This window comes from Plectropomus leopardus, chromosome 21 (assembly GCF_026936395.1).
Source record: "Plectropomus leopardus strain MGB_pleo_1.0 chromosome 21, ASM2693639v1, whole genome shotgun sequence".
Taxonomy (NCBI): Eukaryota; Metazoa; Chordata; class Actinopteri; order Perciformes; family Serranidae; genus Plectropomus; species Plectropomus leopardus.
The window spans coordinates 23,608,501-23,623,659 of record NC_142196.1 but is presented as its reverse complement, the minus strand read 5'-3'; the positions used below and the strand labels follow the sequence as shown (position 1 = coordinate 23,623,659).

General features: G+C 38.3%; 1 protein-coding gene across 3 annotated transcripts in view; it reads left to right on the top strand.

The window, feature by feature from the left end:
- The window catches only part of LOC121960468 (collagen alpha-1(XV) chain-like), a 75,027-nt gene that overhangs the window by 52,009 nt on the left and 7,859 nt on the right, over positions 1-15,159 (top strand). For 2 of the 3 annotated variants that reach the window (XM_088072014.1, XM_042510173.2), the window contains exons 8-32: positions 3,087-3,219; positions 3,650-3,693; positions 4,346-4,534; positions 4,684-4,710; positions 5,038-5,100; positions 5,620-5,700; positions 6,253-6,300; positions 6,599-6,733; positions 8,330-8,383; positions 9,452-9,487; positions 9,745-9,879; positions 10,279-10,338; positions 10,489-10,524; positions 10,613-10,657; positions 11,062-11,124; positions 12,059-12,094; positions 12,210-12,293; positions 12,432-12,497; positions 12,802-12,855; positions 13,039-13,119; positions 13,353-13,388; positions 14,037-14,090; positions 14,268-14,324; positions 14,614-14,673; positions 14,784-14,825. In XM_088072014.1, coding sequence (XP_087928140.1) covers positions 3,087-3,219; positions 3,650-3,693; positions 4,346-4,534; positions 4,684-4,710; positions 5,038-5,100; positions 5,620-5,700; positions 6,253-6,300; positions 6,599-6,733; positions 8,330-8,383; positions 9,452-9,487; positions 9,745-9,879; positions 10,279-10,338; positions 10,489-10,524; positions 10,613-10,657; positions 11,062-11,124; positions 12,059-12,094; positions 12,210-12,293; positions 12,432-12,497; positions 12,802-12,855; positions 13,039-13,119; positions 13,353-13,388; positions 14,037-14,090; positions 14,268-14,324; positions 14,614-14,673; positions 14,784-14,825 — 1,719 coding nt within the window. Of the gene's footprint in view, positions 1-3,086; positions 3,220-3,649; positions 3,694-4,345; positions 4,535-4,683; positions 4,711-5,037; positions 5,101-5,619; positions 5,701-6,252; positions 6,301-6,598; positions 6,734-7,501; positions 7,565-8,329; positions 8,384-9,451; positions 9,488-9,744; positions 9,880-10,278; positions 10,339-10,488; positions 10,525-10,612; positions 10,658-11,061; positions 11,125-12,058; positions 12,095-12,209; positions 12,294-12,431; positions 12,498-12,801; positions 12,856-13,038; positions 13,120-13,352; positions 13,389-14,036; positions 14,091-14,267; positions 14,325-14,613; positions 14,674-14,783; positions 14,826-15,159 lie in introns of all 3 variants that reach the window. The other variant, XM_088072012.1, reaches the window with a different exon arrangement.

The following is a 15,159-nucleotide window of genomic DNA, read 5'->3' as shown; positions in this document are numbered from 1 at the left end:
TGCAGTCACTGGTGCAGCTAAAATAATCTTATTGGGAATAGGAGGTGTAGAATATTCTGGGCTGGCGCCTATGGAGCAGCAGAACATAAGATGCATTATAAATGAAACTTAACCGTTCATTCTGATGCGTCTAAAATTTTGTATTCACTCACAGCAGCTATTCTTCTCATCCACTGACCTGATCTGATCAGCTCTGATTGGATCAACATATCAATTATCCACCCCATGAATCACAAACTGCTGCTGAGGAAAAAGAGAACTCATGGACAACTCTACTTGCGCTGTGTTCATGGACCCACAAAAACCTCCAAATTTAGAGAGGGGACACAGATTGATACAAAGGGACACACAAGCATCTAAAAAAATAGGCAAAGTTTGCTTTTTCAAATACCAACTATACAATCATCCACAAAAAGATAATTCGATGTTATGCTTACTGGATGCTATCAAAATGCTGGCAAATCATGCGTAATTTATCTACCAGTATCATCACGTAACATAACATTAGCCTACCTTTGTTTCTAATAATGAAATAAACTATAATATGCTACATTTTGTGTTTTTGAACTTGTTTTTGGATCTTCTCTTTTTTGAATCATAGTGTTTCGTATTTAGCAGTTCTTTTTGACACTTAAAGTAAAGAGCTAACCGATGGCACTCTGGCATTTAAAAATGTCAGACTTGCTGTTGATGAACATTCTTGTTTCGTATAGTCTGTTGGCTCCAGGTTTGATTTACTGTACAAACATGAACAACAATGCAATTTCCCATCTTACTCTCTGCAAGAAAGCCTTTATTTGACTGTCTTGGTGAAATTCAGACGCAAGAAAATGGCCAACAAGTCATCCTGTAAAAAAGCAGCCTTAAAAAGATAATTTTCCTGACTGTGTCCTGACAACAGAACTGAGCCATCTTTCATTCTTGTTTTTTTTCCAAATACAATCCCCATTCAAAAAATAATAATCTACCAAAGGCTTTATTTTAGACTGAAAGCACAGTGTGCCCAAAAATGACTTATTTGCACATACAACAGTGCTTTTTTTGTGACTTTCGATCCCTGTTGAGAATTAATAAGAGCTCTAATTGCTGAATTTTGGTAAAAGCAGTGTGTCATTTTCTGCCCTACTTTACAGCTCCAAATTTGACTTTAAAGTTTTTCTGTTTCAGGAAACTTTATGATCATGCATTAAATATCTGAGTCTTGTAGGTCAATGGAGTTGCTGGAGATTTCGGTGCTTGCTTAAGGGCACGAAGACGCACTATCAGGAGATTTATTTACCAAGACTTTCTTTCTCAACTGCTGCCCACTGTGGCTTAAAAGAAATAGTTTTACTCTTATTTTGTTTAGGTAAGCACAATGATATCTTTCAAATCATTGGTGTTAAGAGATAAAAGCTTTAAAATGAAATATCAGCTTCTGTCCAAAATGAGCAATTCTGCCAATATGACAGGCTGATAACATGATACTTCAAAAAGTTTTTTGAGATAGCTTAATTTTCCTTGGTTTTGGCTGTTTCCATGATTTACTCAGAAAGAGCATCATTGAAACTTGTTAAAGTGGGATGAATTTTACAGTTTTGTTTGAAAAAGTTACATAAAAACAAATATATTGAAAGTTTTACATGCATTATAAAGCCATTTTCTTATTTTGTCTAATGAAGGTGTACATTTTGAAAAGCATTGGATTTGTATCATAGTGCATATAAAAATGCACGATGCATCCCTACTTACCCCCACTATGCTGAAAGTGAAGCTAAAATATCCTGGAGATGGCCATTGCCATCTTGCACTGTCATCTGGAGCTGGAGTCTGTGCAGCAGTTGCCACCAAAATACCCATCTAACCAATTCATAGCAGCGCCACTGAATATCAGTGCATGGATTGGCTGTCACAGCTGTCAATCATGATGGATTTTAGTATTAAAAAACTCCTTAAAACCAAACTTTTCAGAAAAAAATTATCACTTGAACGAACATCAGGGTGATGAGAACCTTCTGAAAAAAACACAAAAACCTTTGGTAAAAAAAAAAAAAAAATGTATTTGGCATGTACTTTGAGCTTTTGTTTTGGCCCATGTCACATTCATCAATTTTGAGAGGGCGGGCATTATGACCAATACTGCATCCAGCCACCAGGGAGCAATCAAGATGTTTAAGCTTCACTTTGAAGGGAACTGTCAGCTTGTCCATCTTTAAATACTCTGCGGTTTGTCTGTTTGCATATTAATGTATAGATTTCATTACTGGAGAGACTTTATGTTTTTGGAATTTGGTGAAAAATTATGTGCATATATCGGCATTGGCAGTCAGACAAAATAAGTTGGAAAATATTGACAAATAATGGCAAAAATCCATCCAATCTAATTTTATTGATGGTTATTAAAGTACATCATAGCTATGTCACAAGATTTTGAAGTATGGAAGCTTGAGGTGTCATCCAGATGTGTGTCAGCTCTTATCCAGCCAGCTCAGAGCTATTTGAGAAATTTCCTCCTCAGCCACATCAGGACAGATTCAGTAAATCCAATGCTTTTCAGGGAAATATTTATTGTTTTTTATTGCCTCTCATTTCCATGGATCATTCCTGAACAGGTAGGCGGGCTCTTCTTGGGCATTAGGATCAAGATGTTTTATCACCACGGCGGATCTTGTAAAAATAATGCCAAAATAAGGTTGAAGTAATGCTGAGCTGTGAGCCAGCTTGGTGCAATGTGAGGAATGTTGCTTTCAGTCTGACACTGTAGTTGGATCTGGTCTGAGAGCAAACATTTCCTACCATCTGTGGCGGACACTCACTTTGCTCTTTTTTCTGTGCAACAAAAGTCAAAGTCAAACTAATATCTACAAATGCTAGACCATTTAATCTTTTAATCTGACATGAAAGCAGGCTGAATTGATTAAACCCAAGCCTTTGCAAAACATTTATGCAAATTATTTCCACTCTGATTATGCATTCAAGAACTCTCCTGTTCTTATTTACGTCTGATAAAAGTCTATAAATTTTCTTATAAAGTATATTAAAGAAATTCATCCCTTAATTTGTAAGTTTTTGTAAATCTTGTTTTTTCATCTTATGTCATTTTTCAGCCCTTCCCAGAGCTGGATCCAACTTACAGCACGCCAGTCCAAGCTCCGCCCACTGAGATGACACTAAGGGATGTCGATGATGAAGACATAGAGGACATATCTGGACAGGAGGAGGAGATGACTACAGTAAAAAGTGGGGGGAAAAAACATAAATCATATATATTTAGATTAGATTATTAGATTTAAGGAAATGTGTCTTTGGTGGCAGCAAACGGCAGTGTCTTGCACGTATAAACTCATCTAATCCAGTGTCACACACATGCACTTAAAGTGTTTATTTTATATGTGTGTAACGACATAGAGTTAAAGCTGTAATACATGACCATGGCAGCAGCTCCTGTGTATTTCCCACATTAGCCAGCAGATGGTGCTGTATAGGACAAAAAGCAGCTGTTTCTCTCTCCACTGACCTGCCCTAAATTAAGGGTTTATATCCTAACAGGTTATGTAGGTTATCATTCTGTTTAGTTCCACCTTTTTAAATCATGCTAATTAAGTGTTATTCTTTTATCGACAGCAATTTTTATTCAATGTCCTCACTTTCTTTTCTTTTTTTTTAACAGTAAAGTCATTTCTGCCAAGCACTCCAGCCTCTGTACTCGACACTGTAAGTTATGACTTTTCTTCATAATTTAGAAAACAGTGTTCATGTCATAGCATATGTTTAAGACTTTAAAGAGGACCTGTCATGCTTATTTTCAGATTTATACTTGTATTTTGAGTTTCTAGTAAAACATGTTATTATGCTTTACTGGTCAAAAACGCTGTCTTTCTCAAAATTTTTCAGTCAGAAAGCCCTCTAAGTCAAATTGTGATTTGTGATTTTGGCTTTGTAAATAAGATTGAATTGAACTGAATTGAACTGAAAATAACAAAAAGGGTCTCTTTCAAATAAAATGCATCTGGATGGTTGTTGAGTAATGTCAAAATAAATGAGAAAGACTTAATCTGTGTTTTATTAGAGATAGGCAAGTCCACCTATAAAACTATACCCATAATCCTCTTGGCCAAAATCATGCAGTTATCATGCAGTCATTGTAACTGAGACTCCATATTTGCCACATTTAATATTCTGGTGGGAGAAATCGTAAAGAAAGCTGAAGTCACAACTTTATGATGATAAATTTTCACAAAAAATCAAGTTTTGTTTGTCAACCAATTTATGCACAAACAATCTACTACTGGAGTCTTCATTTCGTTTGATAACTTGATATATTCCAGTGAATTAATGAATAAATAAATCACTATTTAACATTTAGTCCCTCCAGGTGTCTCCAGGACAGAAAGGGGAGCCAGGTGAGCCAGGTCCAGCAGGTCCTCCAGGACCACCCGGCCCTCCAGCGCAAGGCTCTGGAGAAGGGGAGGGAGGGGAGCCGGGACCGCGGGGTCCACATGGACCACAGGGACCTTCAGGCCCAACTGGAGCTCCTGGGAAAGATGGACAGCCTGTGAGTTTTATGCTCATTAGCTTATCTTAGTTGGCTTTCTAATTACAGAACATCATAAGGATTATTTAGCACACTTTGTTGTTTAGGTCAGTCCTACAGGTGAGGAGATAAAATGATGAATTGTTTTTCTATTTTTATCTTTTCTCCAGGGGAGCAAAGGTGAAACTGGTGTCCCAGTAAGTAAAGTCTTTCCAGTCTTTTAGATTTATAGGTTCATTTTTTTTTTACTGTCTTCGGGGAAAACTGATGCGGGAATGTACCCATTTTCATCATACAGGAGGTACTAATTTAGAGAGCTACACTTTATATATGAGCTGATACCAACTGCTGATCCAGACCATTACCTTCAGTGACCAGATTGGGGTCAGAGATAAAGTTTTGGTCTTGGCCTTATTTATAATAGCAATGACTGTTCTGCTCTCTCGTCTTATTATTCAACTTGACTTCTGATGTGATGACATCTAATGTAGCATTGAGCACTACTGTAACTGTCTTTTCTCCAGGGAGCAACTGGGTCTCCAGGATTCCCAGGACTACCAGGAGAGCCTGGTCCAAGGGGAGAAAAGGTATATAGTATCTGTCTTTAAAGGGTAGGTTAGGTATTTTTAAACCTGGACCCTATTATGTTTTTATTTCAGTGTCTAATGGAAACCACAGTGTTTGAAATTGGTTGAGAACTAAAACAACAGCACCGCAGCGGGTCACTGCAAAAAAAAAAAAAAAAACAAAATTGTCTCAGTCTCAGTTTACATCCAACTGAAGAGTAAAACCCTGAGCCTTTCAGTGGCTAAAACAAGCTTTTTATTGATACTGTGAACAACCCAAATGGTTTCATTGCAGCCTTTTTCATCTAGCTTGATAGTGTACCCATGTCAAAAATTGGCGTTTCATTAGTCACTTAAATACAAAAATACAGGAAATTAGGGTCCAGGTTGAAAAATACTAAACTTACCCTTCAACACCATGATGCATTGGCTTGAATATTATCAGAGCATCACTAATGTGTGAATTGTCACGGACATAAACCAGTAATTAAAAACTAAATGTGCAAAAAAACACAAAAATTCCAATGCTGTCTCCTTCAGGGTGATCCTGGTATTGGACTACCTGGTCCTCCAGGTCCTCCCGGACCTGCAGGTCGACCAAGCAAGTCGTCAGTGTTCCTGGTAGGTAATTTACCTTTTCTTGGCCTCAGGAAAACCTGGCATACTGCAATTTATTTATGGCACTTGATTCAGAAAATAACAAGTCCAGCCCCAGGCCAAGTACAGTAATAATGAGCTTCAGCAGAGATACTTTTTTTTTTTTAAATAGATAAGAAATCCAGCTAAAATCCACAAAAGGTATTTTTTTCTTTTTTCCCATCATTGATTGTGTAGAGTTAGGCTGCATTTTTCCAGATATACCACAAAATAATCAGTCATCTTTGCTGTTGTTGAATTCAGATGCAGCTGTCTTTCTGCTTTGGAAAATACAGTTGTTTTTCATTCTTTCTCAAACTGTGTTCAGTTGTTCTTGTTTTTTCTGAAGTTATAGTTCCAGGTTGAAGCATTTATGTTTCACAAGTTTATTATGAACCCCAGGAGCAACATGACATCAATGTTATATGAAGCATTTGGACATAAAACCTCTCGGTTAAAGTGATTTGAGCAGTCTGAATTGAGCTGTTGTGCGGTTGAATTGATTTATCAACCGGTCATATGTCATGTGTTCATCAGGAGGGGTCTGGATTTGATGACTTTGACAGTGATGCTGAGATTATTAGGGTAAGTGGACTTCTGTTTTCTCTCTCTGTGATGTTAGATAATTTTTAGCATCATATTCTAACTCCCACTTCAATCTTCATAATGCTACTTTTTTTTATCTCCTTCATATTTATAGAGAGAAACACTAAACTAACTTTTTTTCATCCTGTTGCATTTTTACACTGAAAGAGACTCAAAGCCAACATTTGACAATTAACTAAAGAAATACATGGAAGGTACTTCCTTACAGTTTTCCCCTCTTTGTGATGAAAATAATTTTAAAAATCTCATAAAAAAAATAAAAATCTAATTTTATCAGGGGCCACCAGGGCCTCCTGGCCCTCAAGGACAGCCAGGGCCCCCAGGACCCCCATCTGAGGACATCTTCCCCGGACAACCAGGGATCCCTGGGAGAGATGGGAAGGATGGAGAGAAGGGTGAACCTGGACTGCCTGTAAGTTAAATATTACCCCCCCCCCCCTATTTTTCATATAAAGTTAATGAGAGCAAAACACAAATATATAATCCTGTACAATGTCTGCTTCACTGTTTACATCAGTCGTTAACAGTATTTCATTAACCCTTTGAAACCTGAGCAAATTGGCCTTTCTTTCAAGAACATACAAAAGGAATTGAGCAACTTTGTAAGAAATAAGAAATTGCATTAAATTGGTAGAAGTTATTTTACTGAAATAAACTGAGCACACAAAATAGTAAAAAAACAAACAAACAAAAAAAAAAAAACAACAACAATAGAAGTAAAAATAAATAAATAATATTAACAATAAACAAAAAAACAAGGAAATGACCGGGGGGAAAAAATAATAAATAAATACTTACAATATGGGTTTTCTGGACATTTTTCCTCTTTTTTGGTTAATTTTCAAGTGTTTAAGTTATTTTTCTTAATTTTTTTTTCAGTTTGCTGAACATTACTTGCCAAGTTGCTCAATGACCATTCCCATGTTTTCACATGAAACCAAACCAGTTTGCTGAGTTTTCAAAAGTCTTAAATGCTTACACAAAGCATCTGAAAGCAGTATGAGAAAACTGATGTCGACCTAGGTTTCAAAGGGTTAACACTATGCAGTGGCACTGTGAAGTTCAAGGCAAAATTTGCTAGAAGACTATTTAATTTCTAAAGCAAGACAACAGACAGCACATTTTATTTGTGCCCCTGGCCTCAGAGTGCTTGCATTGTTGACTTAACTTCTGTTTCCAGGTGATTGAGGAGTGGTTTAGTGGCTCTGGTTCTGGCTCTGGTTCTGGTTCAGGGTCTGGTCAGGTATTAACAACTGGTCCCGTCAGATCTAAGGGACTCAAAAGACAGTATTTCCCCCAGCTTTATTTTAAAACCCATGTTTACACATCGCTTTACTGCCATTGCATGAGGCACAGCATTGATTCATGTGCAGACATATTAGGTGTGTGTGTGTGTGTGTGTGTGTGTGTGTGTGTGTGTGTGTGTGTGTGTGTGTGTGTGTGTGTGTGTGTGTGTGTGTGTGTGTGTGTGTGTGTGTGGTGTTGACAGCGAGTGAGACCATTTTTGAAGTGTGTGCATGTATTGATTGAAGTTTAAAGTCCATAAATGTCTGTGTTTTTATCGACCCACAGTAAGAGCCCATTTTATATCTATATGCCACCACGTACCAAAACTTTTAATAAGTCATGTCCTTGTCCAATTATCCTGGAGCTACAGTAACAGCAGAAACTTGTGTAGGAGCTTCAGAACATGGTGTGAGCTGCAGCGTCTGTTGGGGGAAATGTGTCTTTTGTCTTTAAAATGTCAGGAGCTTTTTACTAACTGTGTGAATGGACTACTCACTGGTTTACATTTTCTGCAGCACAGTTTTGGTGCATAAAACGTTTGTTCACTTCAGTCCCTCCGAGCCCATAAGCTTTGTTTAATATGCTCTTATTTTAACCAGTTTGCATCCACCTTTGTACAAAAATGTATTAACCCATGCAAGCTTTGCAGTGAATGCACACAGTTCATTTCCACTGGTAGAGGTTTATATGCATCTAAAATGAAGTGATGTAACTCTTGCAGGGAGTTGATGGAAAAGATGGTGATCCAGGACCTGCTGGGGAAAAAGGAGACAAGGTGAGGCTATTGAACATACGGCTCATGGCCAAAATCGGGACCCCGATAGGATGCCAGATGGCCCCCCAACTCACAATGATAAGAAATCATTGTAATGATCATTGAAAATGATCATTACATTAAAATGATCTTATCACTAAAAATGACAAGAAAATTATTCACACAGGGAACTATTGTTGTACTTTTAGTATAGATAAGGCACCAGAGTGCATAAAACACCATCAAAAAAGAGCTTGTTTATCAAAATATGCGCCAGAGGGGGATTCCCTGCAACCCTCGGCAGAGGTCCTAGCTGAGCCCCTAATATCCTAAAATCTTAGATATGTACTGACATCCTAGAAATATCCTAAAATCTGAGAAACATCCTTAGATCCTATAAATGTCCAAAAATCCTCAAAATGTCCTAAAACTGTAGAAATGTCCTCAAATCCTTGAAATGTCCTAAAATCCTATAAACGTCCACAAATCCTACAAACGGCATAAAATCTGAGACCGGTCAGAAAATCCTAGAAATTTTCTAAAGTTCTAGAAACTTCCTAAAATCCTAGAAATGTCCAAAAATCCTACAAACATCCTAAAATCCTAGAAACATGCATTGGGCTGCTGCAACAGGCCCCTGGCCTCCTGACATTTTGCAAAAGTGGCCCCCAAGCAAAGCAAGTTGAGTAACCCTGCTATGGAAAATGCATTTGCAACACAGCATACATCATCACAAAATATTTTTACTCTGGACTGTTTTTACAAACCACTGAGATATATCCTCATGTGAATGTGCAGCCAGGATCTGACTCTCGCTCGAGTGACTCCCAGCACGCTGCTTTTTGTATGAGCTCACTGTGATTTCCCTCGAGCAGGCCTCTAAGTGCTCTGTTAGCAAAAACAATTACACACAAACTAAATAACCACCTAACACAAAGAGCCAAGCTCTTAATGAGACGACCCCGTGGACTCATAAAGCGAAGGGGCTCCAGTGCAAACATGTCTGTGTTGCAATAGCTGCTCCACCTTTTTGTGCAAAGCAGTCGCTGTACTTCATGTGATTTGATTGAATTTTTTTCTGTTTAACAGGGAGAGCCTGGTGTGAGCGGGCAACCAGGACCAAAGGTAAAATCATGGTCTCTTATCACTTTTACTTCCAAACCTATGTTTTTTTTTAATATCCAACATCTATATCTCCATCTCAGCCGTGTAACCCCCCCAAATCAACTAGGTTTGTAAATCCATGCAAATAGATTTACGAACTATGCCCTTAGATTTTCAGTCCATACACGTTACTTTGTGACACAGTTTTAGAATTGAAAATATAATGTTTCCCATAAACCATGAACATCTTAATTAATGACCTTATTCCACTCATGCAGGGAGATTTGGGCCCTCCAGGGTTTCCAGGCCTTCCAGGCTCAGAAGGTCCAGAAGGGCAGCCTGGTCCAAGGGGTCAACCTGGCCCTCCTGGGCCCCCAGGTCCCCCTGGACGGGGCTTCACCATGGACTTTGAGGTACAGTCAGTTTCTTTACTCAATGACCAGTCTACTTGCACTGTAGCTCAACCTGTCACATAAAACATGGACATGATTGTTATTATGAGGAATTAGGAGATACCAGAAAACTAGTCTATCAGAAAAATGGCTGTTGAGAAAATTTAAGGACATAGTGATGGACAGACTCCTTTTATTTTAGTCAGATTGATATCCGTTCTGTTTTTTTTTTTTTTTTTTGATCTATTTTGAGGATTGCATTAAAGGTCAAACATCAGTTGTTTGCTGTCAGCTTTTCTAGTATAAATGTGATTTATTCAGGAAGGTGTTGTGACTGTTATATATTTTTTTTGCAGACAATTTCTTCTAAGACATACACAATGTGATCATTCTGGATTTTCTTTTTGTCAAATTTTTTAGGACTTGGAGGGATCTGGGATGGAGGGTGGTTTTGGAGGTGCCCTCTCCAGAGGCCCCCAGGTACAGCTGCATTGAATGTGTTAGCTTGAAGAACATTCTGCGTTATAATATTAAGTCTTAATGTTTTTTTTTTTTTCATGATATCAGTCATCACATAGTGTAATTTCATAATCGTCACCTCAGATTAATGTACATATATTTGTTCCACAGGGTCCTCCAGGAATCCCTGGACTTGAAGGACCAAAGGTGAAAAATCTGTGTGTCTGTGATATTAGTTCAGATAGTCATCTTTTTGATTTTATTTCAAACATCTTTTTTATTTGGCCTCTCAAAGGGTAAAGATGGTTTAAACGGCATCCCAGGAGAGCCGGGGCAAAAGGTGAGTCGATTATACTTCAGCCGTCATTCTCTTACGCCTATTGAGATTTTCGAGTCATCACAGCACAAGCTGTTGGCAAAAGCTTCCTAAATGTCGTGAACTTTTGGGTCATAGTTAACAGCTGTAGAGTGAAAGGACACACGGTGACAAATGATGTCAGCTTTTGGAAGCGAGAGACGCTGTCCTCTGTGCAGGTTCATGACTGCTCATTTGTGGTTCTTGTTGAATCTGACCTGACATCCTCATTGGACCGCCCTGCGGACACAAAGCATCACAAAACGTCACAGTGAATCCTGTAATGAGAGCTTGACTTTAGCTGTACGGTGAAGTAGGCAGTGACATAAAGGTTATTAAAAAAACTGTGATTTTTGTGAATGACGAATGTTTCTTTGTGGTGTCTGCAGGGGGAGAAAGGTGCTACAGGATCACCAGGTTTTCCAGGACTGGAGGGACTGAAAGGGGAGCAGGTCAGTAAATGAATCAACAAATGACACATGAAGAAAATAATGATTTTATTAAAATATCAGCTCGTACAGATTGCTGAGATTGATTTTACTGGCTCCTGCAGTGACTTTTGGGCCAGCAAAAATAAATGAGGTCATGCCAATTTATTGAACAATATTGCCCTTGTGTTCACATGCACGTTTGTTTACATATGAATGTCAACGACTTTTTAGCCAACGTGATGCCAGAGTCAACAGCAGTTTGGCGGTTTGTTGCATGATAAGGATGACCCCCTTTACCTATGTGTGAAATATTACATTTTTGTTTGAGTGCAATTTTTGTTAACAGAACAAGAGCGTCCTTCTATTTGTTTTTTGTTTGTGTAGTTTTTATTTAATTTCTGTTTTAAGTGTTTGATTTCTTAAGGATATTTACATTTTTTGTCTGAAAAGTTCATTGCTATTTGATAGGGTGTGCTTGTATAGTGGCGTAAAATGGTCTTGAAATGACACTAAAATAATTTATGGCAGTTATCTGGCGAAATATATTGCCCAACAAAAGCAAATATTGGGACAGGTCTATTAATAAACCCTAAAACAGGGTGCCTGTAGCTCACCTGGTAGAGCGGTAACCGCATGTACAGAGGTTGTGTCTCCACTGCAGAAGCCCTGTGGCCCTTTGCTGCATGTCATGTCCTCTCTACCCCCCTTTCACACTTCACAAAGCCCAAAAAATAATCTTAAAATTAAATAAATAAATAAATAATCCCTATAACAAGCCATAAGATGTGTTGTCATTTATGACATGTATTTCTGCTTTTAATGCAACTTTATCAACTAGACAGAAACAAAACAACAAAGAAACAGCATATATGAGGGCGAAGATCATGGGTATAGGATTTAAAACATATTGCTAATAACTGACTGTTTTAATTTGATAATCTTGTGTCCTCTTCAGGGACCAAAAGGGAGCAAAGGTGATCCAGGACTAAAGGTAAAAGAGGAGTGCACGTGGCCAGATTCACATATGCACACACCCACTTGTACATTTTTTAAGTTTAAAGCATTTTTTGTCGCCATTTACTGAAAGACTAACTTGCATTTTTTAGGGAGAAGCAGGGCGGGACGGGCTCAGCCTACCTGGCCCTCCAGGACCACCTGGACCACCGGGGTCCATTATTAACCTCCAGGATGTAAGTAGACCAGAGACATTCAAGACAAGACGAGCACTTCATCTGTGTGACCTTAATCACATTGTGTAACCAGAATAATTATGTCGGTGAGTCAGTTTTGTTTTCACTGAAAACTTTCTCCTTCTGCCTCTCCTTCAGCTTCTACTGAACGATACAGATGGTGCCTTCAACTTCTCAGGGATTTTAGAAGCTCAGGGACCCGCTGTGAGTATCAGACTGAAAACTTCCATCAGAAACCAAATGATCTTGATGACATGACAACAAAAAAATTAGCTTTTTTGGCTATTTTTGGTCTATGTGTGCAGAGCGTAACAGTGCTTTGTTCCAGTTAATGCTTTCAGCTGTCAGGTTTCCTCCCAAACAGAAGTAACATCAGAAGAGTTGTACATGACACACACGAGTGCACAAACATAAATTCATTGATTTTAACCTGACTTTATTCCTGTCATAACAGAATCGAGCAGTCAGATGTGAACATATTTAATCTTTATTTCCTAAATGTTTGCAGGGTCCAAAGGGTGACACAGGGTTACCAGGAGTTCAAGGACCTCCAGGACTCAAAGTAAGTGGGCCATGCATGCATTGTTTTTTGCTCATATAACACAAATTAGCAGACGAAGGAGAGCAAAACAAACACCTCTCCTCTCATTTTTATGTACACACAGTTTAATAGAGATTTGCGCACATGCATGCTTCTTTTATGTCTATTTATAGTTTTTTTGTTTGTTTGTGTGTCTGCACGCAGGGTGAAAAGGGCGAGCCAGGATTCGTCATTGCAGCCGATGGATCCACGCTGTCAGGCCTGGCAGGTCCCAAAGGAGTCAAGGTTGTGTTTGTTTTCACAGTTTTTTTAAATTTATTTGTTTATTTATTTTACTTTTGAGCTCCAGATCATTGTCCTCTTCGTCATCTTTTGCTTGCACCTACAATGGAAAATGAGTGTTTGCATTCTCTGCAGGCTTTAGATATCATTAAAACAGTTTATTATAAACACGATTTTAAAAAAAAAAAATTACAATGGAGGTGTGCAAGTCAGTGTAACTGTATGTTTGTTTGCAGGGAGATAATGGTGTATCTGGACCTGCTGGAATTCCTGTAAGTATTAACAGAGAGCAACAAAAGCAAATAATTTCAGGTTTTTATAACATTATGAACTGTATGGAGGTGGAATTAATGCATTTAAAGCCCCTTTCCCATTTGACAAAAAATCCCACTAACACCCACCAACACCTGGCTTTTGTGTTCAGTGGGAAAGGTTACAATCAGCATTTATTCCTGGGACAAATCATTCTGCAGTAGTCATAGGTGTTTACTGGCTCCAGTTCTGATCGACAGTGATGAAACCATAACTGGTGTGGGATGCATTCATTTTCACCCCTTTTGCAGCGTGATGCATTGATGCACCACTAAAGATTCCACCTAAGCTGTGCTCAAACATTGTTTAAAATTAGCCAGCAATGAGTCTGAAAGAGACTGAATAAGTACAGTTATAAAAAGAGAAACCATCATATCATTGTCACTGGCTTCCATGCTGCTTTCTATTGTTCATTAACCCTAATTTCTGATGCGATTATGGCATTAAACAAAACACTAGAAAAAATAGAAAAGCATGCTTGACTAATGGCAATAGGAAATAAGTCTATTCCTAGTTTCCTGTGTTTAAAAAAATGCACATATGCACTAATTTTAATGGAAAAAGGGTCAAAGAAATGCTGTCAGTCACTTTGTTTTGCTCCCAAATAGGGGCCCATTGGACCACCAGGACCCAAAGGAGAATTTGGTTTCCCTGGAAGACCTGTAAGCATCATAAACTCACTATACATTTATCATATGATAAAAGGGTATACAGATACTTTCACTTTGATTTTGCTCATGGAAACAGGAAATTTAAAATCAAACCGGAAGTTATTTGCACTTAAACAAACTTGCAGCACTGGTGTTGGTAACTTTTGGATGATGTCTTTGTGTGCGTAGGGTCGTCCAGGCCTGATGGGACCTAAAGGAGAGAGGGGGGATTCTGCAGGTCTGCCGGTGAGTCATAGACCAGAGCAACTTAAAAAGCATGTGAAAAGACTTCATAAGTTTGTTTATGTAAAATAATACAAAAGATGCTCGTGCAGAATGTGCAAATGAAGCCTGCAGTGACTGATGGTTATTATATGCTGAATTTTTGCCAATTTGGTGTTATTACTTTGGCTTCGATAGCACCTAGTTTTCCCTTCTGGTAGGTGTATACTTTAAAGTTTCTACAGGACTCACCCTTTTCTCTGTCTTTCTTCCATTTTTTTGTTTTCTTGTCTTCTTCCTCGTCTCCTTTAAGGGACCTCCTGGCCCTCCTGGGCTGCCAGGCCGACCAGGAATATTCAACTGCCCAAAAGGAGTAAGCATGCACACACACTTACAAAACACACAGTTCTGATTAAATTCTGCTTTATCATTATGTTGATTTTATTTCTTACCTGCTCACTGTCTTCTCTCTTGTTTCTGAAGACGGTGTTCCCCATCCCTCCCAGACCGCACTGCAAAATGGCAGTACGTTTTTTTTTTACTCTGCAGCCATATAGCTGATATAACACATCTTTATGAACAGTTTTATTACAGCCTCTGTAAGTGATCTTTTTTATGAACAGTTATTCATTTATAACTGCAATTAAAATCCTTTATAATCTGTCATCCTACTGTTCTCTTTATATTCTAAATCATATATTAACTCATGGTGGCCTGAAGGTTTAAAAAAAGATACAAAGCAGTCTATAAGAGATGCTGCTCTGCATGTTTCATTTCCTTTATCTCATACTGTGCAATAGTCATAGTCCAAAATTGAACATCAGCCTTTACAGTGAAGGCTGAGCTGCATCCTAAGTGT